We start from the raw sequence: 22,470 nt of genomic DNA on the forward strand, positions 1-22,470 counted from the left end.
TCATCCTAATCCCTACCCTGCAGAAAAGCCAAAGTGATGTTGTCTGTAGGAGCCAGGAGCACCTGATCTCCACATTCCACAGCTGAAGCGAAACTTCATAACCAATCTTATGTCAGGTAGTAAAGGTTTACTCATCCCCAGCCCAGTGCCTGGAGACTCAGCTATTTCCCTTGAGGGACCAAGATCAACCTGATGCATTCACTTCCTTACTAGAACTAAGTCGCTGCATCCCGCCAATGCCTGGGTGATAGAGACCCCATGGTCCCCCTTTCAGATCCTAGAGGCTGCTTACAAATATCTCTGGCCAACATCTTCTGACAGAATTCCCGGTGCAAATTACCTGCTTAGATTGCAATATTACCTTGCCCTTGATTTCACCTCTTTGTGATTTGGTCCTAGAGGCCGTCCCTCTTCCCATCCCACGTGATTCCCAGTGCCTTCATCTGCTCCCTGAGACTGCTCTTTGGCCTGCTAGTCCAGGCTTCTTAGAGTCTGTGGCTCAGTCTGTCTCTTTTCGATTGGCTCCCAGTTATTTCTGTCCCCATCAGAGTTAACAGAACCATCCAAATACTGTGACAACCAAAAGTGCCTCCACATATTTTCGAAAGCCTCAGCTGGGGACAGTCCTAGCCCAGCTGAGAATCACTGGAAGTAGAAGAGAGGGTATGTCTTCAATGAGAAATAAGTCAAGCATTTCAGAGCCTGGCTCTTTCCATTCCATTGGTTCATAAACCTTGCTTGTGTTAAAATCATCTGGGGGAACTTCTGATTTATTTATTTAACACACACTTAGATACTGCTATGTGCCTGAAACTGTTAAAAAAAAAAAACACTCTACAAATATTAACTCATTTAATCCTCACAACAACCCTTTGAGCTAGGCAGCATTATTGCTCTCATTTTACAGATTAGGAAATGGGCTTGAGAAGTTTAATGACTTACCCAAAGTCACACACCTAACATATGTAGAAGCCAAAATTCAAACCAGACATTCTGGTTATAGGGTAAATGGTAAGCATTTAGTTATGCAGCAGACAACCATGTCCCATCCACAAAGATTTGATTTAGTAAATCTGTGAAAAGGACTGAGAAATCAGTATGTAACTGAACAAGTTTTTCAGACACTTTTATATAATAAGAATGTCACCCTTCTACTAACTGTTATTTGGGGACCACAGCACTGTTCCACACCTTATTTGGGAGAGACCAGACGGAGACTGACTTATGTGGCTAGAAATAAATCTGTGTTAGATTACATTGAGTAAGCAAGGAAAAACAATGTTTGGGATATTGTTTCTTCAAAACCTTGGAAGCCAAGCTAATAATACACATCACTTTTACAAAATGGTCAATATTGAACTATGTATTATTAAACAGAATGAAATATGTTAAGAATGTAGCATCAGAGGAAGAGTATAAATAGCATTAATAAATATGAAATTATCCTATGAAGTAGGACACACAACGGCAATGGACTTAACTGAAAGATGCATGAAAGAAGGAAGAACAGCCTAGCTATTCGTATCCTGGGCTCCAGACAGGCAGCCCTGAACCAGTCAGGCAAGACAGATGATACCAGGTAACCCTAAAGTATGACTTTAAGCAACACAGAAGTTACAGCAACTGAGGGGGGAAGACAGAAGCAACTGGATACAAATGACAAAAACAAGACAAAATATGAAAGAACTTTGAAAACGTTTTATCACCATACTAGTATGATTATCACTGTATTGTTTAATATTATGTCATCTTGGGTGGCCTCAATAAATAAAGAGAAACATCAGAACCACAGCAGAGCGATAAGCAGAAGCTCTCCCAACACCACCCCTCCCAAAGCAGGGTGAACAACTGTAGACCAATCAGCAGTGTTTCTGGTTACTCAGTAGGGAAACAACTGTGGGTCAGAGTCAACTCAAGGATTAACCAGAGCTCCCACTCTGCCAGACACTGCCATAGAAGGTGAGGTACAAAGACTAATACACTGGGAAGTTCATTCTCTTTAGCTTTACAGATAAGCCTCCCCATCACCTCCAAACACTAATTAAGATGACATCCTATGTGTCAGTGTTAGGAGAGGCATGTTCCTAGGTTCCCATCAGATCAATTGTAGTGAATCCTAAAGGTTTTAGAAAATGGAGCCAGGAGGTGGGTTAAGAGAATGCCGAATTTTAGTTTTTAATTAACATAAAATTTGGCAGTAACATTTTTAAAAAATAATTATCTTGTGAATAGGGCTTCAAAACTGAATGTACTTTGCCAAAATTTTAGCATATTTCAAAATTTCCTTTCGGGGCCTGGTATTACAAACCAAGGCAAATAAGATCCACTTTCATCAAACCTTCTCCAACTTGCTATACTTCCTCAAGTTTTTGTCTTTCACTGTGCTCTTTCATATTCTGAATAAAGTGACACTTTAGGACTCTTTTTCCTTTCAAAACAAGACTCATTCCATTACCTTACATGCTCTCTTATTCCTGCCCTTAATGTGGTCATATTAATTATAACTTTTAACCAATTTAATAAGTTCTGTTTCATAGGAAAACTGGAGGTAGATTATTGAGAACCGTCATATACAAGCATTTTAGCAGATGAATAAAGCTTATAAGTCCACATAACACAAGTCTCTACAGCCACACACATTCATTTCACACCTTCTGAAAGTGGCAAAAATGAACATGTATATTAACATGACCCAAAAGGATAGCCATTCTATAGCATACAAAAGCAAGAAGCAAAAGTATATAAACTTAAAATTATGCTTTTATTAATCAGTGTTTCAGTATCCAACTTTTAAAATAAGCTAGTTATCTAATGATTAATTAATAATTAATTTAATATTATCTTAGGGTTTTAAGTTACCTAAGGATTTTGGAATCATATTAAAATTTAGAGTATGAAACATAATTACTGTTGAGATAAAAAGTTTGTCTTAATAAGTTATCTTAGTGAACACAAATTAACATTTTTCATAAACTTAAATATTTTCTAGCAATAATGCTAGTTTATTTAATGAGTAAATCAATATAAGTAGTTTAGGAAGTTCAGATTAGCTAATCTCTTCATGAGAAAACAAATCTACATGTTATTCTTAAAATGTGTATTTATTTTACTTAACATTGATAAATCAGAGAAAAGACATATAATTGCCTTCTTTTCTTAAACCAAAATTATTAATCCAGGCTGATTTCTCCAAAGACTCACCTTAATTATATAAACTTGGATTCTTCTAATGTTTCTAAGCTAGTAGTTTTTGTAAGAAGGACTTTTTTGTTTTTTAAGTTTAGCACACTTAAATAAAGCATTAGAAATTCTGGGCTTTTTTTTTTTAATTTGGGGGATTTATGCAAGTGCATATGTACGTCTGTAGACCAATCAGAACAAAGTTCCTTTAATTTAAGAGGCATTACAGTGGAATTTATTAATACCCTACAGAGTAGGAAAACATTTTACTTTTACTCAGCAAAATATAAAGGCTGTTATAAATTATAGACACAGACACCTAGAAAGCTTATAGCTTCAGCTTTACAACCTCAACCCCAGGTTGAAAGTAAACACAGACACACAAAAATTCACCAGTTCAGATCAAAGCTATTCTTCCCAGTGGGCACATTCTTAATCAATCTGAGCTCACAAAGGACAAATGAAAAGACTAAAAACCTGGATTCTTTGTCATCTCACTTCTAATAAAGACTAGATAGCCATCATTCAACAGGTATCACCAAATGGTTAGGCCGTAAAACCAAATTCTCAATCATTGCTACCAATGCAGAATAACTTAGCTATGCATAAATCAGAAACAAAAACAAATATTTTTTAAAAAATCAGTAAAAAGGAAAAACAGACAGTGGTTAGTTCTATAACTGCTTTGGATTTACTCTAAGAGCCAATAAAAGATATTCCTGGGTTTAAACAACCCATGAGGTACACTTCCTTAGCCATAAAGTTTGGCTCCATCACATGAGTTCACTTGAGCGTCTCTGTGGAAACTTGAGATTTCCTACGTTAAAGTATAATTTTCAAAAACAGAAAACCATGTCGCCTGTGCAAATATAAAATGAACATTTGTCAAAGTTTTATTCAACTCATTAATTAATGAGCGAACAAGTAAGATGCTAAAACCAATTCTAAGAGTACATGAGAAAGTAGACATATATTCATTTTAAAAATTAGGGTAGGATTGCAGAGTTAGATGCAAAACTGTTTAATATCTTACAGAACAATAAGTCGCAACGTGTCGGGTTATCTGGTGTATCAGATACAAATTATTGCATATCAGCCAGACAAAAATCTACCTGTTACCCCCCCACCCCCGCCCCAACAGAATTATAAAATAGCCCAGTCAACATAAAGTCAAGCTCAGCAAAGCTATGAAAGAACACCTTGGTAAATTCTTGCCTATTTCCAAGTTTTGGATAATTTTTCTCATAGGAGTGAGATATTGCAAATATTGCATGGGACACACTTATACTAAAAATTTATTCATTTATCTGCAATTCTTTTTTTTTTTTTTTTTTTTTTGCGGTACACGGGCCTCCCAATGCCTTGGCCTCTCCCGTTGCGGAGCACAGGCTCCGGACGCGCAGGCTCAGCGGCCATGGCTCACGGGCCCAGCCGCTCCGCGGCATGTGGGATCTTCCCGTACCGGGGCACAAACCCGTGTCCCCTGCATCGGCAGGCGGACTCTCAACCACTGCGCCACCAGGGAAGCCCTACAATTCATTTTTGACTGGGAATCCTGTATTTATCTTTTAACCCTAATAACAAGTTAACAAAAACTTTACCTAGTCTGCACAGTTCCATTGCCAACAACGTAGCTCTTAAATTTGTGCCTGGCTTCATATTCTTGCCTAGATAATAAATATTAAGCAGTATTTCTACAGCGCTTCTATTCTTTATATTTACCACTGGGGGGCGCATATAACTCACAGTCTACCGGATGCCACGTGGTGAAGAGCGTTTCAACACCCCATCCACTAGGGGACCGTTCAGGAACCTCCCAGATTTCACAACCAGGCTCTGGTAACGTGCTCACTAATCATTTGTGCGCACGCGTACAACTGCTCCCAGGCCCGATCCGAACTGCGCAGGCGTAAGAGAGTGAGCGCGCAGGCGTAAGAGTGAGCGCGCAGGCGTAAGCGTGAGCGCGCAGGCGTAAGCGTGAGCGCGCAGACGCCATTGGTAGGACTCACGGAAAAGGGAAAGGGAGGGGATGGAGCCGCTGGGAGCTCAGACATTTTGGGGCTCTGGACTGGAAGCCGCTAGAACGCTCTCCGGGCTGCGCATCCTGCATATTTGACGCTCCGTGGAGATGCCTAGCCGAGGTGCGCGACCCGAGGACTGCTCTGGGCTGGTCCCTACCGACAACTCGACCCAGCACAAGGAAGATCTCAGCAGCAAGGTGAGTGTGGGACAAGGTGACAAGGCCCCCAGGCTCGGGACGGGGCGCCGCTCGCCCCCCAGAGAAGATCCACGGCGGCCGCGTGGTCCGGTCTCGGCTTTGTCCCGCTGCTTTGACAGCTACAGTTAAAGGGAGACCTTGAAACTTGCCCCAATATTAGACCCAGATGGCAGTAGGGCGGGGGTTTAGTTGTTTTGTTTTTCAAATTATGAATTTTTTAAAGTTTTATTTAAAAAATTACCGTACAGTAAAATGTGACCCTTTTTCCTTTTCTCTAAATTTAACACGTGTAAATTTGTGTGACCACCACCACAATTGGGATACAGAACAGTTCCATGACCCCAAAAGACTCCCTTTATAGCTGTGCTTTCCCCAACCCAGAACCTCGGGCAACCCCTGATCTGCTCTGCATCACGATAGTTTTATCCTTTCCAGAACATCATGTAGATGAAATCATGGCGTTTGCGTCTCTTACTCAGCATAATGTCTTTGAGATTCATAATAGCTTTTTTCTTAAAAAAAAAACAAAACAGGTACAAAGTTTATTATTAGAGATATAGCACAACAACAAGTGGGAGAGCACACAGAGAAACGGTTTAGTTAACGTAGAGGCAAGGCAGAGATGCACACCCGGAGAACAAGGGTGTAGATGTCCCCCCCGTAATGAGGAGGAGCGCAGTAAAGAGGTGGTGAAGTCGTTTATATAGGGCAGTTCTGCCAGGTCTTTGTTTACCTTTGGCTCATTATCTGGTTTCTTTTTCCACACCTGCCCTGCCCTAGGATCCTCCCCAACATGCGTGCGCAACTTTTTTCCAAGATGGATTACAGCCCAGAGGCCTATGGGACGGCCATCACATATTATGGGGTGGTGTCCCCTCCTTTTTCCTTTTTGACCCCCAAGGAGCCTTTCTGCGCATGTGCAATGTTCCCCTTGCCCCAAGGATGGGAAATGTCTGACCTCTTGATCTTTTCACAGGGTTTTGTCCCACTCTGTCCCTGCCATAAAAATGTCCAATGTCCAGTTATTTACTCTATTTTTGTTGCTGGTTTTTATATTGAGGTGCAGATCTCGAAATATAGACAAGAATCCGGTCATAAATATGTAGTCCTGGAGCCCGTTTGTCTCTTGCTTCGGGAAATGTAAAAAGGGAGCTGGTAATTAAGTCCGGTCTGGAGCCCATCTTCTTCTCACTCCAGGAAATGTGAATGGGAGGCCAGTTGTAAATGTCTAGCCTGGAGCCCATCTGTCTCCTGCCTCAAATTCCCCCTGAGAGATGTGAACCCCAATACATCTTTTTTGGGAGGTTGACGGGCAAAGGTCTGTCTTCTGCAGCTTCTTCATGCTGACAGGGGGCTCGTAGACCCTACCTAGTTGGGGTCACAGAGCTCTCGTTCTGTCTCATTAAGGGGGCCATTGACTTCTGTTGGTATTCCAAGGAGTGGCTGGAATCTGCATCACTGTCATCTTGTCTGGGACACCATTGTGTCCTTAGAAAGAACAAACTAGACAAGTAGATTAATAAAAGGCAGGGGCCAAAGATCAGTAAAAGAATTATTGTAACCAGGGGCCCAAGCAGGGTAAGAACCAGGTTACATTTGATAGCATTACTTTAACTGTAGTCCAGATAGTGTCAGCGCTTGGGTTACCCTGTCCAAAGGAATGAAGCCATCGAGCACGGTCATATAACTTTTTGATGTCTTTTTCTACTAACCCAGTGTTATTGACGTAGATGTGACAGACCTAGTTAGTAGTTGGAGGAGTGACAACCTGAACATTAATAGACAAAATAGATCTCATTTCTTTTCAGGAGATAAAGCCTGAAACCCAGTCTGGACCTGACGCTTTGAGGTGACTTGTAGCCAGGTAGCCAGTTGTCTAGTTTCATTTAAGTAGGTTTTAACTTTTAAGGTGGTATTAACACATAGATAACAGGTGCTATTGGTCTGAAAATTTTCTCCTTAATAGCCAAAGCAGATGTTACCATTAATGATGTTAGTGTTTTCCTAGGTATGAGAAGATGTAAGAATTTGGGCTCATAAAATCTTTTTCTGAAAATATCTGACTATCTGCAGGGCTGTCCTACCAGTCTTTCCCAGAGCACAGAGTGCCTCATTTCTTTTTCTTTTTTTAAAAATATTTATTTATTTATTTTTGGCTGTGTTGGGTCTTTGTTGCTGTGCGTGGGCTTTCTCTAGTTGCAGCGAGCAGGGGCTACTCTTCGTTGCGGTGCGCAGGCTTCTCACTGCAGTGGCTTCTCTTGTTGCGGAGCATGGGCTCTAGGCTCCCAGGCTTCAGTAGTTGCAGCACGCAGGCTCAGTAGTTGTGGCTCATGGCCTCTAGAGTGCAGGCTTAGTAATTGTGGAGCATGGGTTTAGTTGCTACGAGGCATGTGGGATCTTCCCGGACCAGGGGTTGAACCCGTGTCCCCTGCATTGGCAAGTGGATTCTTAACCACTGCGCCACCAGGGAAGTCCCCCAGAGTGCCTCATTTCTCATCTCCACCCTGAACTCCTTTCAGGAGGTGTTGAAGGTCAGCAGCTGCAGTGGCCATGATTTAGTCCTTGTAGAGGTAGCTGGCAAGGGTCAGTTACCAGTCGGCAGGGCCCCTTCATGGTCATAAGTTTAACCATGGTTTTGGGGGCATTTCATGACTATTTCGTCCCACAGTGCTAGGAATGCTCATTCCCGGGTCTGGCAAAGATTTCGTTGACAGGCCACTCAATGTGGTGTTACTGGACTAGGCCCTGTTAACAGTAGCCAAAAACCTCTGGACCACCTGTCTTACTAATCCCTTATGGTCCAGATAAATATTCCCTCTTGTTGCTTCTTCCCATATTTAGAGTTACACTATTACAGTCATTGATCTCATATGGAACTATGTATCATCATTTTATCAGAGGCTCAGTCACACATTTGGTAATGTAATAAGCAACAATTTTGTAAAACAGGCAACATAGAAAACAATATAGCTAGCAGTACTAGTAAGGTCATAAGTAAGAATTTAAGTCAAGAACTTCCATTAGGTGTTGCCCAGTATATACCCAGGTTATCTGACTTAGTCTATTCTGTACCAATCCTTGTCTTTCAGGGAAATTATATATTGGCATTGTTCATAAGGCATTTGCCCCAATTTTTTAGTGTAACTAGACTGATTATCCTTAGTATGATTTAATTGTTCCCAGCGTAGAGGAGCTGATAATGCTACTGGGAACCTAAGAGTTTCCAATCTCAGGAGGGAGCAGGTAGACAGAAAGATAAATGTTTTAATTTTACCCATAGGTGTAAATTACCAAATTGTTGTAAACCATAAATAACTTGAGGAGAAGAGCTTCTTTATATCTTCAGCTCCCAGGTTTCAGCACCATCTGATCTCGGAGAGGCGGCAGTGAGTGATGGCACAAAGCAAGATCTTAATTCCCTGCCCAGGAATTGAACCTGGGTAGCCTGGAAGAAAACCAGAAATCCTGGCCACCACAATCCCTGGTTCTTACCCCCAGTGAAAAATGTGTTTCTCATGGAGGCAAAACTGTAAAAATAGGTACAAAGTTTATTATTAGAGACATAGCACAAGTGGGAGAGCACACAGAGAAAGTTTGTTTAGTTAAGATAGAAGCAAGGCAGAGATGCACACCCAGAGAGAAAGGGTGTGGGCATCCTCCCTAATGAGGAGGAGCCTGGTTTGGTTTTTTTCTATGTATTCTTTTAATACTTTTAGAAATACTGCTCACCTTAGATCTGCTGCCTGTATTCTCTGTCTCAGAAAATGTCACCACCATCCATCCAGTTGTCCATGCCAGTAACGTGGGAGCCAACCTTTATGTACATCAGGAAGTTCTATCAGTTTTATTTTAGAGGCCCATCTGAAATATGTGCCTTTATCACCATGTACACTCTTAACCATCCTAAACCAGCCACTTTCATCTACCGTAGGCAATCCTGCAAAGGTTTCCTAACTGGCCTCTCCTCATCCATTGTTACCTTCTTCCAGTATGTCCTTCACTTTAGCCAGAGCTACGTTCCTAAAACAGGTATCTGATTATCACTGTTCTGCTCCACCCCCCCAAAAGGGAGCCAGTATAATATAAATCTTAACTGCCATAAGCAGGAAAAAAAAAACAAACAAACTTTAAAAATAAATTTGAGATGAAGATGGCTATAGCCTTTGAGGTAATAGATGTCCTAGATAATACTTTGGTTCTGTCCCAAACTGACAGTGGCATCTTGGGCAAGTCTCTAATCCCTCTATCACAGTTTCCTTGTCTGAAGTACTAAAGTATACCTGCCATTCCTGAAATGAATGGGAAAGTGCTGTTCAAACATAAGCCTCCGGGCTTCCCTGATGGCGCAGTGGTTAAGAATCTGCCTGCCAATGCAGGGGACACGGGTTCGAGCCCTGGTCCGGGAAGATCCCACATGCCACAGAGCAACTAAGCCTGTGTGCCACAACTACTGAGCCCGTGAGCCTAGAGCCCACGCTCCGCAACAAGAGAAGCCACCACGGTGAGAAGCCCACTTGCCGCAACTAGAGAAAGCCCACACGCAGCAACGAAGACCCAATTCAGCCAAAAAAAAAAATCCAAACATAAGCCTCCAGGAGGTTATACAAATTCAATCTTGGAATTCAACTCAATCTCTAGTCAGTTACTACAGTGACTGTCAGCTGGAGAGCAGAAGGGTACACATCTGTGAGGAATGAATTTTCAAACCACACACAGCTCACTCTGATTACTACCATAGCATGCCACTTACACTGATGTATGACAGATCTGTGAGGCTTCCGAGGTAGGCCAAAATTATAAAATATGCTTTTAGAGGCTCTAGTGATACTATATAATCAGTCATGTTCACAATATAGCTACCTTTACTGAAAAGAGTTTAAAAGAAACTTAGTTGAGCCCTCTTCTACTAATAAAAAGAGAGACCTAGTTCAACAGTGCCAGCCCTGTGCTAACCTTTGAGATGTGAAGCAAAGATGGAAAGTGATGGGTCGTACTACCCCAGGTAGGGCACTTACTGCTACTTGCTTCCTCTGAATGTCTAGCTGTACCATTTAGTACATAAATCATGAAAAGTACGGGAATGGGGGTGGTCGGGGGGGGAGTAACCCACTCTTCATTCCATTTGGTATTTTTTTTTAAAGCTAAAATATAATTTAAAAGAAATCATTGAAAAATTGGTATTACTTTTGGGATTTGGTGCATACTGTCTTTTTTTTTTTGGTATGTCCTCTATTTTAAATAAAAGACGTAAATCTTACTTAGTAACTATGGCTGTTGCCTGGATATGAATGCTGGTTACCAACACCCTGTCTGGGCTCAGTGAGCCGTCTAACACTTTGTAAGTCTAATCATTGTTTCTTCCCTCAGCTTTCCCCCACCTGCACTTCCACACAGCTGCTGTTGAAAAGAATCTGTATATTCACAGACTGCCCATTTGGACAATCAATACTTATCCCATGTCTTTAATTTTAAAGGGCCCTCACTGAGCATACTTTGATAACCTCTGATTTAAGAATGTTTTCTTATTTTAATAGATTAAAGAACAAAAAATTGTTGTGGATGAACTTTCTAACCTGAAGAAGAACAGGGTGAGTTATTAGAGTTATTCCAAACAGTATGTGGCAGGGTTTGATTATATCTTATTAACTATATACAAAACTTATAAGAACTACATATAAGATTTATATTATATTAAAATTTACAAGGTTTCAGCATCTTTTTAGTTAAATTGCAAAAGTGAAGTATCCGTGATTTTTTAATATATATCATATATAGTTATCTACATATTAAGCATAGCTGTTGATAATCTTTTCCCCATCATATGCAATTGACATTACCTTTGAACCAAATGATACTAATTGTACTATGTTATCTTGCAGCCATAGTCACTAAAGGTATGTATTTTATACTTGAATTGGTGTTTTCTTTTGAAATAAATGAACTTTAAATCTATTGAGAAGAGTAGAAACTATTCAAGTGAATGAATAATTGTTTAAAAAAAAAAAAGATAAATGCTTCCCCTTCCTTCCAGCCCCCCCACCCCGGGTTTTTTACTCAAAGCTTCCAAATCTTTAACATGGTTATTTAACTCCATTTCCATTAATGTATTCACAAACAAGCAAGCTACTGTTTCATGGGTCGTTATACTGCCAAAACATATATTTTAAAGTTAAATGATTTGAGCCCTTTAAAGCATTGTAGAGATTACTTGGTAACTGACATGTTAGACATTTCTGATACAGGTACGGTACAATTGATACAAACTTTTCTAGAGGGCAAATTGGCATAATGTATCAAAGTCTTAAAGCTATGTAACACTTTGATCCAGCTGTTCTATTTATAGGAATTGATACCTAGGAAAGTATCATGAGAGTGCAAAAAAATTTAGGTACAGAGACATTCATCTCAGCGTTGATTTATAATAGTGAAAAGTTGGTAACACAAAATGACCAAATAAACTGAAATATTACTAAAGAAAAATGGTATTATAGTATATGCAGAGAAGAAGGAGTTTTACCTTAGTGTTAATGGTAGCAATTTCTAGATAGTTGGATAATGGGTGAGTTCTGTTTGTTTATCTGTATTTGCTAAGGTATTGTTCTGAACATGTTACTGAAATTCAAGAATAAGCAATAATAGGGTTCAGAGTTTTGACATTACTTTTTAGAATAAATCATGATATTAGATTAAATTATGTTTTGCAGAAAGTATATAGGCAGCAACAGAACAGCGACATATTCTTTCTTGCAGACCGAACAGAAATGCTTTCGGAAAGCAAAAGTAAGTGTTTTTGGTACATTATATAGAAACACACAGAAATTCTTTTGTGGGCTTTCTGTAGAAATTCATGATGGTGCCTAAATTATACTGTCTACATCTGAATGTTTAAACATATATCTACATCTGAATGTTTAAACATATATCTAAAGATGGGATGGTGGTATACCTGTTAATAAAATTAATGCAATAGTTTGGTTTTTTTCAAGTTAGCCTTCCAAGGATAAGACAACAGTAAAAATAAAATCAAATTTAAAAAATATAAGATGTGTTAGGAAGCGATAATAACGTAAGCTTTAGAGTTTTAGACAGATCTAGGTATGAAATATTGTTCTACCACTTTCTCCCTTTGTGATTTTGAGTGAATCACTTTGAGCCTCCAAAGTCTTACGGGATTTAACTAAAATAATATGTATATTTAATGTGCATAGCCCCATGCCTGGGTCAAAATAAGCATTTAACAAACAGAAACGAGTTCCCTAAATACTAAACATTCTTCATTAGAAGCCTGTTGTAAATTATTATTCAAACTAACATAGTACATATATGTTTTGATCTTGGAAAATAACCTGTTTTGCCCTTTGAATTACTAGGTAAAGGTTCAAGAATTTTTATTTCACTTAGTATGTCTTCTCCCTTCCCCCACAGATACATTGGATGAGCTGAGAAAAGAATACCAAGAAATAGAAAACTCAGAGAAGACCAAAATCAAGAAATAGTCAACTTGATTTTGCATAGCAATGTGTGGCATTTGTTGTACAGTAAGCTTCTCTGTTGAGCATTTCAACAAAGATTTGGAAGAGGATTTACTGTGTAATCTTAAACGGCGGGGACCTAATAGTAGTAAACAGTTGTTAAAGTCTAATATTAACTACCAGTGTTTATTTTCTGGTCATGTCCTTCACTTAAGAGGTGTGTTGACTGCCCAGCCTGTTGAAGATGAAAGAGGCAATGTATTCCTGTGGAATGGAGAAGTCTTTAGTGGAATAAAGGTTGAAGCTGAAGAGAATGATACCCAAATAATGTTTAATTATCTTTCCTCTTGTAAGAATGAATCTGATATTTTGTCACTCTTCTCAAAAGTCCAAGGTCCTTGGTCTTTTATATATTATCAAGCATCTAGTCATTCTTTGTGGTTTGGTAGGGATTTTTTTGGCCGTCGTAGCTTGCTTTGGCATTTTAGTAGTTGGGGCAAGAGTTTCTGCCTCTCTTCGATTGGCGCCCAAACATCTGGAGTGGCCCATCAGTGGCAAGAAGTTCCAGCATCTGGAATTTTCAGAATTGATCTAAAGTCTACTTCCATTTCCAAATCTGTTGTTTTAAAATTGTATCCTTGGAAATATAACTCTAGGGAGGATGTTATCAAAGAATGTGTTAATAGCCTAACTCAAATTTCAGCAGATTTGCCAACATTTGTATCAGTGGCAACAAATGAAGCCAAACTGTGTCTTAAAGAACCTGTTGTCCCTTTAAATATGATTTTGCCACAAGCCACATTTGAGATCCATTGCAGTAGCATTTCCAGCGTCCCACCGTCAAGAGAGACCCTTCAGGTCTTTCTTACTGATGGACACATGAAGGAAGTAGTTCAGCAGTTCATTGATGTCCTGAGTATCGCAGTCAAGAGACGTGTCTTGTGTTTACCTAGGGATGAAAACCTGACACAAAGTGAAGTTTTGAATACTAGTAATAGGAAAGCAAATGTTGCAATCCTATTTTCTGGGGGAATTGATTCCATGGTTATCGCAGTGCTTGCTGACCGTCATATTCCTTTAGATGAACCAATTGATCTTCTTAATGTGGCTTTCATGACTAAAGAAAAGACCATACCAGCTGGTTTTAACAAAAAAGGGAGAAAAGAGAAAAATAATTGTGAAAAACGCTCTGAAGAATCCTCTAAAAATGTCACTGCTGCTGCTGCTGCTAATCCTGGTGAGCAATTCAACGTACCAGATCGAATCACAGGAAGAGCAGGGCTAAAGGAACTACAAGCTGCCAACCCTTCCCGGATTTGGAATTTTGTTGAAATTAATGTTTCTCTGGAAGAACTGCAAAGATTAAGACGAACTCGAATATCCCACTTAATTCAGCCCTTGGATACAGTGTTGGATGACAGCATTGGCTGTGCAGTCTGGTTTGCTTCTAGAGGAGTTGGTTGGTTAGTGACCCAAGATGAAGCAAAACCATATCAGAGTAGTGCAAAGGTATGACACGGTATTTCTACTCAGGATTTCTGAGACCTAACTTTGACCCTTAAAGCTTTTAGCATTTAAGTTGCAAGAATATAGCGTATTTCAGTTGCATTTAAACTATAACACAAAATATATGACTTTGTAAAAATTGGGCCTATTTTACTATTTTTTGACTTTGCCTTATGGCTCTTCTCTGAAAATGTTATCTTTGGGGTTATCATTTTTTAAGCTTGACTTTTATCTTAGTTATTTTCCTTATTGTATAGTAGATAACATTTTTTATATGGATTTCTTTAAACCTTTTAGGTAGTTCTTACTGGAATTGGTGCAGATGAGCAGCTCGCAGGTTATTCTCGTCATCGAGTCTGCTTCCAGACACACGGGCTGGAAGGACTGAATAAGGAAATCGAGATGGAACTGGGTCGAATTTCTTCTAGAAATCTTGGTCGTGATGACAGAGTTATTGGTGATCATGGAAAAGAAGCAAGGTAATTCCTATTATCTATCTGAGGGTTTTGGGGTAATCTTGTAAAGACAATAGACTTGTAAAAGGAGATTTTTAGGTTCCTTTTTCTTTGGAGACTTGTTCAAATGAATAACAGTAGCAACAATATCTTGGCTTTATATTACAAACACGGTCAGAAGCAAAGCTGGAGAAGAGCCAGAGGAACAGTTTTTCCAGAACTCATTCTCCAAGAAATGGATTTTTAGTAATTTTCAAATATGATACAATGGCATGATTGCTTTTAAGACTACAGTGAAAGACTGTAAAACTTGAGGTAATGAAATACTGAGAGAAGGTGTTTAAGGGGCTTTGTTTTGTTTCAGATGTTTGCTTTCCTCCCAATAAGGGCATAGTCCTACTCCCAAGCTTTCTCCTCCAATGTTACAGAGCCTGACTTTGTCTCTACAGACATTTCTGTATGTACAGGCATACCTGGAGATATTGCAGATTCAGTTCCAGATCACCGCAAAAAAGCGAGTCACGTGAATTTTTTGGTTTCCCAGTGCATAGAAAAGCTATGTTCACACTGTACTGTATTAAGTATGCAGCAACATTATGTCTAAAAAAAAAATGTATATACCTTAATTTAAAAATACAAAACAAAAAGCAATCACAAGGTAACATCAGAGATCACTGATCACATATCACCATAACAAATATGAAAATTTTGAAATACTGCGAGCATTTGCAAAATGTAACACAGAAATGTGAAATGAGTAAATGCTGTTGGGAAAATGGCACCACCAACAGACTTTGCTCATTGCAGGGTTGCCACAAACTTTCAGTTTGTAAAAAAAAATAAATAAATAAGGCAGTATCTATGAAGCACAATAAAACAAGGTGTGCCTGTATAGATCCATACTGATTTAAATGGTGGTTCCGTTCTGGTACTGGATTCCCCTCTGTCATATGTTTTTTGAACACAGTTTAGTCATATGTTGCAGATTACCTAAAAGTTTCAGAGATCAAGCCACTTTCATGTGTATATTCTTTTTTAACCTTAGGGGTTTGTGTTTACTTACAACATATTTTTTTTTTTTTTTTTTTTTTTTTTTTTTTTTTTTTTTTTATGCGTTACGCGGGCCTCTCACTGTTGTGGCCTCTCCCGTTGCGGAGGACAGGCTCCGGACGCGCAGGCTCAGCGGCCATGGCTCACGGGCCCAGCCGCTCCGCGGCATGTGGGATCTTCCCAGACCGGGGCACGAACCCGTGTCCCCTGCATCGGCAGGCGGACTCTCAACCACTGCGCCACCAGGGAAGCCCTCAACATATTTTTGATGATAGTAAACAAGTGCTTGAATACAACTTTTTAAAGCATTCAGGATAAAAGGAGATGTTTCATTTAATTATAAAAAGCAGAAATTTGTTCAAGTAGCTTAATTAATTAAGTGATGGTTTTATTACAAGGGTACGAGCGTGCAAGAACAAGGAGTCCAAATAAGCTTCGTGGGAATTGGAGCATCATAATACACGAACTCTGAGACTTCATTGTTTCTTGTCTCTACCTTGTCATTCCTGTGTTGCCAGTTCTGACATGTAAAATTATCATAATTTTCAAAATTTCATTATAAAGAAATAAGTAATGCCACAATACAAAGTGTGTAAAATGTTTTCCTTTTGAAGGGTATATGTGTATGGGAGAGAGAAAGAGAAACTCAGTCCATTATTTCACCTAGGTCAGAGAAAAGGGAATTTATTTTATTCAGTAAAAGCAGTTAATTCTAAAGACCCCCAGGATTTCCCTGGCGGTCCAGTGGTTTCAGACTCCATGCTTCCACTGCAGGAGACGTGGGTTCGATCCCTGGTTGGGGAACTAAGATCCTATATGCCGCACGGTACAGCCAAAAAAAAGACCCCCCCTCCCCCTTGACATCCTTGGGTAAAAATGGATGTGAAGGATGTTTAAAACAGCAAATCAGAATTGTAATTTAACAACTACCATTATAGTGGCTAGATTTAAACTGATTTATTATGGATTTTGGCATACATATTAACTGTAATCTATTAGCTTCTCTTATTTAAATTTGCTTTCACAATTAATTCATTTTTATAAAATATTTTGTATAACAAATGCCTTTACCCTTTCTGATCTTTCTACTTAAGTTAGAATGAAATTTAATGAAATAGAAATACTAGTGTAATTGTATTGCATTTTGAGGAATTGGGAAGGAAGGGGGTGAGATTAGAGTATTTTAAATGAAAAAAAGAACAGAATTTGCTAGAAAATTAGAGCAGAAAGTTTTTTTTAATCTAATATTTTGTCACCATTTAAGCAGTTTAAATGTAATTATAATTTTGATACCATAAAGTTTTGCCATGAGTAAATATTTCACAAGTTCAGGAGAGTAGAGCCCTTCTGTATTGGTTTCGTATCCCTAAAGTTCAATATCTTTAGATAGTAAAGAGCAGACACAGATTGAATAATTAACTCAAGACCATGCTTATTTTCAAGGCATCTCCAGAGATTTCTTGTGAAACAATTTGAAATTATTTCTTGACATCATAGACTTAATTTGTTTATCTATTGAGGGAAAATTTCTTTATATTTTAGCATATGTATTAAAATTAGACAAGTGTTGTGAAATAGTTTTTAATGTGACTAAATTTTAGCCATAAAATTGTATAAATAACTAGAATATTTTTAATCTAGAAAAATAGTGCCCTCAAAAATAAATTTATACTGTAAATATTAACATACTGAAGAAAATGCAAAAGAAATAATCACAACAGATTGATATTTTTCTTTAATAGTAGCTATACTTTTTATTGTAGATTTCCTTTCCTGGATGAAAATGTTGTCTCCTTTCTAAATTCCCTACCGGTTTGGGAAAAGGCAAACTTGACTTTATCCCGTGGAATTGGTGAAAAACTAATTTTGCGTCTTGCGGCAGTGGAACTTGGTCTAACAACCTCTGCTCTTCTGCCAAAACGGGCCATGCAATTTGGATCCAGAATTGCAAAACTGGAAAAGAATAATGAAAAGGCATCTGATAAATGTGGAAGGCTCCAAGTCATTTCCTTAGAAAACCTTTCTATTGAAAAAGAGATTAAAACGTAATATTTCACAGTGTAACAGGATTTACTGAATGATGATTTAAAAAAATACTCTGCTGCTTTATTATTGTATAATGTGGCTATAAAATTCATTATGTGGATTTTTACTTTGTAGCGTAATACAGCCAATTTAATCAAATTGATACCCCAGAGAAAGAGATTATACTTGAAAGAACAACCTGGATATTTTAAACTGTGGTATTAACATTGTTTTGAACTCTTACATGGTAATTTCCCACCAGCAGCACTAAAAGAAGGCAGCTTTTATTGACTCTTCATGGTAGCTATATCCAGAAATAACTCAATTTGTTACTGTTGTTGTTTAACAGATAAGAGAACTAAGGTTTAGAGAAGCTAAACAATTTGTTTGAGGTTCACATTCCTGAGAGACATGTGGTACATCTCTTTAGGCAGCTCACTGTCCCACTCTGAGAACTTCTGAAGACTATTTTAAATATTCTCCTGTCCCACAGATCTCGAACCTCCCTCTTTTTTCCCCATTCTCAGCTCATGACCTTGGCTTTTCACAGAGAAATCAAAGTCATCCAGCTAAGAACTGCTCAGCTTTCCAACACCAAAAGTTCTAACTTACCTGTGTGTGCACTCATCCTTTTCTTCCTTCTTGCCTTTAGAAAGAGAAATATATGCATCCATCCATCAAAAAGGCTGTGCCTCCACCTCTTTGTATCCCAACCCTTCCTGCCTTTCAGGAACCTTACACTTGTCTCTCTAGTATCTTCAGCCTCTTTATAGTATCCTTCGTATAATCATTTAAAATGTTCTAGTCTATACCAATTTAAAATGCACATCCTTGGTCCTACATTTTCCTGTACTTACCATCTCTTACCTCCCACCCACACTCACCCTTTCCACCTTTTCACCTTGTCACTCAACTTCACTCCATCCTGACATCCACCCACAATATTCAGTCGTGACCACCATAACGCAGGGTCACATTTTGGATCTATCCCCAATTAGGTTTGACACCCTTTCTGGATCTGGACATACTTTGATTCTTTTAATTATAGTGGGAAAGAAATTTTAGGAATTTACATACATTGCTCGTACTTCATAAGTGCAAACATGCAGCTCTCTTAAAGAAGGCAGTGACTTTTTGACATCTCTTGATCTGGGAGAGCAATCACAAATTTATTAATATTCACTACCTCCACAGCAGCTAAGGTAGTGACATGGTTGGAATAAGAGAAATTCTGCCTTCAAACAGTGACCAGAACCCTCCCTGTTGCTAAATTCAGGGAAAAGTTTCAGTTCTTATCTCCCTTGACCTAGAGCAGCATCCAGTGAAGTTGGCCATTCTCTTCTCTTGGCTTCTGTGACCAATCTTGGCTTTCCTCCTGCTCTCCTGACTGCTCGCTTTTTGTATTCTTTCCTGCCTCCACCCTCTCCACCTGACCTTTACATATTAAATTTCTCGGATCTTCATCATGGGTTCTCAATTATCTATTCTCTCCCGTGGTGATTTCAGCCACTCCCCTGGCTTCGTTTACCCTAAGCCTGCCGGAGTGTATACATCTAACCCAAGCTGCCATTTTTAGCTAAGACCTATATATCTAAGGCACATCTGACATCTCTACTTGGTTCTCTCACAGGTACAACTGAACTCTTAATCTTGCCCTGATCCCCCATAGCTCCTGACAGAAATTGAGGTGTCACCTGGATGACCACCTTCTTTTTAAACTCTGCCACTATTCGATCTGTTCCCAGTAGGCCATCTCATTTCTCAAAGCCATCCACAGCCCTCCATCACCACCACCACCACTCAAGCCTGCACCTGCCCTCTACTGCCATCAATGTAGCGTAAACTCTTAGAATAAAGTTCAAAATCTTTAACTCAGCAGCCTGCATAGTCTGGCCCTCACCTACCTCCTCATCATATTTTTGTGCCCACATCTCTTAAGTTCTCTATGCAGTTTTGTTCAGTTTCTCAAAAATTTCAGCTTCTCCTCAGCTCAGTTCTTCATCACCTGTTGTACGCTATGCCTGGAAAGCTCCTTCTCCAACTCTGCTTGGATAGCTCTTTCTAATCCTTCAGGCTCAGCTTAAAAGATCACTTCCTCAGGGCAGCCTTTCCCTTGAAGGTTAGCTTTCCTTCATGTGCTGTCATTACATCTTACATTATGGTACTGTTTAAATGCAGCTGTATGATTGCGTAACTGTAAGCTCCTTGGGATTTTACAGCTGCCCTTTTCCAGCGTCCCCCAGTGCCTGGCTTATAACAAGCGTTCCATAAGTGTTTGTTGAGTAACAGAATGATGATGGAGGTGGGATTCTAACTCAGGACTACATCAGAGCCTGGGGCCCTCTCCTCCGCCGCTCTGTTTCTGTGCTTTCTCGTAGACAAATAGTGAAAGTAGGAAATGACAGAGATGCACGGTTCGCAGAGCCGCAGTCCGGACTGAGTTCTAAAGGGGAGGGGTGGGGGCGGAGTGGGGCATCTGCCTTGGAGGAATCTAAGCCTCGGCGAGCGTCCCTGGCACCGGCGGGAGGCCCCGCCCTCGGAAGCACAGGTGCGCCCCCTCGCGGCGCGACCCTGCCGTCCCAGGCCCCGGGTACCAACGGCTTCGGCCCGCGCCGGAGCGGCGGGACTTCAGCAAAGGCCCGGGCTCCCAGCAGAGCCTGGAGGCCGCGTGGGGCTAGCAGGTCTCCCCAGGCCCTCGGCTTAGGAGAGCCCCTCCCAGCCCTCCCTGCAGCGGCTACCCTCGCCCTCGCCCACGCGGGGCTCCTGACGTTGGCTTCGGGCCCAACGAGAGACCGGTCATTCAAAACCACCATTGTCCTCGGCCCCCGGAATACTCCAAGGACCGGCGTGGACGCAGCTCCCCTCTCCTGGACAAGCAAACCATAATCTCAGAGTTGGTTTCTTCCCTTTCCTTGTCCCTTCCCTTTTCCCGTGTCCAGTGGGCATAGGTCTTGAACTTGAGGATGGACAGACCTGGGATGGTTCTGATTCTGAAGGTGTGAAACCTCAGGCCTATACTGTAACCTTCCTAGTCTCGTTTCTGCGTCTATAAAGTGGGGCTCCCAGCGCCTATCTCGCCGAGCAGCATCTAACTTTTTCAGAAACGGAAATTCTCTGGCTCCACTGCAACCAACTGGATCGGAAACTCTAGGGTAGGATCCAGCAGTCTGTCGTAACAAGCCGCAGGTGATTTCAACACAGGCTAGATTTTGAGAACCACTATACAGAGGGGCCAATTAAATGAAATAAATATTGTATATAAAGAGCTGGGCAAATAGTAGATGCTCAATAAATAGTGGTTATGGAAAATCACCAAAAAAAGGAAAAGCCCAAGCATAGATAAAAGAACAGATTGGTGATTGCCAGAGGCAGGGGGTGAGGTGGGCAAAATGGGTGAAGGGGGTCAAAAGGTACAAACTTCAGTTATAAAATAAGTAAGTCTTGGGGATGTGATGTATAGCATGGCAACTATAGTTGATAATAAAATCTTGAAAGTTCTCATCACAAAAAAAATTCTGTTACTATGTATGGTGATGATGTTAACTACATTTATTATGGTGATCGTTTCAAAATATATACATATATCAAATTATTATGTTGTACCCCTGAAACAAATATAGTGTATGTCATTTAAAAAATTTTTTTAAATTGAAAAAAATTTTTTTTAATTTTTAATTGAAAAAGAATTTTTAATTGAAAAAATATAGTGGTTGACCATGAAACAACATGATAAAGATGAAAGGTACAGATTTATTTCTTGAGAAATTCAGCTTCATTACTATGGTAAATTTTATTGCTTTTCCTTTTTATTCATTGCAGAAACTTCAAAAAGGACACACTAGAATTAATTAGAAATGTTAAGATTGCCCAAAAAAGGAGCACCTAGATTTGATCAAATTCAAGATGAAGAAACTTACCTGGAGAATTTAGCAGTACAGAGAAATGCTTCTGCTTTTTTTGAAAAATATGATCGGAGTGAAGTACAAGAGTTGCTGACTACTGCACTAGTTAGCTGGTTGTCTGCCAAAGAAGATGTCCACTCTCAACTAGACATCCCGTGTGGAATTATGAGTCAAATAAATAATGTAGCCTTCTCCACTGCAATCCTACTGACTCCTGTAGACCCTACTGCCCTCTTAGACTATAGAGAAGTCCATCAAATCATAAGGGAATTGGCTGTTGGAATTTATTGCTTAAATCAAATTCCTTCAATCAGTTTAGAAGCTAATTATGATCAGAGTTCTTCTTGTCAATTACCTCCAGCTTATTATGATACCAGAATTGGGCAAATTCTGATCAATATTGACTACATGTTGAAAGCACTATGGCATGGAATATATATGCCCAAAGAAAAACGAGCTAGATTCTCTGAGTTGTGGCGTACCATCATGGACATTGATCCAGATGGGAAGCCTCAAACAAATAGAGATATTTTTGCAGAGTTTAGTTCAGCAGGTAAGAGAATTTAATTTGTTTTATTTTTATTAGAAGCCTTTTTTTAAAATTTAAAAGTAATTTATCTGTGACTCAGCTTTACGTATTTAGCCATGTTTCTTGAAAGAGG

At 39.7% G+C, this 22,470-nt stretch overlaps 3 protein-coding genes across 4 annotated transcripts in view; all 3 read left to right on the top strand.

The window, feature by feature from the left end:
* The first annotated feature begins 5,210 nt into the window (after positions 1-5,210).
* Positions 5,211-14,051, top strand: ASDURF (ASNSD1 upstream open reading frame). 2 transcript variants are annotated; one of them, XM_065880652.1, is made up of 4 exons: positions 5,211-5,398; positions 10,933-10,986; positions 12,103-12,178; positions 12,824-14,051. In XM_065880652.1, exons 1-4 carry the CDS (start codon positions 5,309-5,311, stop codon positions 12,892-12,894), a joined length of 291 nt encoding a protein of 96 aa, XP_065736724.1. In that variant the 5' UTR covers positions 5,211-5,308; the 3' UTR covers positions 12,895-14,051. The 2 variants fall into 2 exon arrangements, with proteins under 2 accessions (XP_065736724.1, XP_065736725.1); XM_065880653.1 differs by having other exon boundaries at positions 5,309-5,398; positions 12,149-12,178; positions 12,824-12,841.
* On the top strand, positions 12,916-20,792 carry ASNSD1 (asparagine synthetase domain containing 1). Its single transcript, XM_065880161.1, has 4 exons — positions 12,916-14,379; positions 14,674-14,855; positions 17,645-17,926; positions 20,285-20,792. Exons 1-4 carry the CDS (start codon positions 12,916-12,918, stop codon positions 20,790-20,792), a joined length of 2,436 nt encoding a protein of 811 aa, XP_065736233.1.
* Positions 20,793-21,760: 968 nt separating this feature from the next.
* Positions 21,761-22,470, top strand: part of ANKAR (ankyrin and armadillo repeat containing) — a 79,939-nt gene continuing 79,229 nt past the window's right edge. Inside the window, exon 1 of the mRNA XM_065880820.1 lies at positions 21,761-22,361. Coding sequence (XP_065736892.1) covers positions 21,761-22,361 — 601 coding nt within the window. The remainder of the gene's footprint in view (positions 22,362-22,470) is intronic.

This window comes from Phocoena phocoena, chromosome 7 (assembly GCF_963924675.1).
Source record: "Phocoena phocoena chromosome 7, mPhoPho1.1, whole genome shotgun sequence".
Lineage (NCBI taxonomy): Eukaryota > Metazoa > Chordata > Mammalia > Artiodactyla > Phocoenidae > Phocoena > Phocoena phocoena.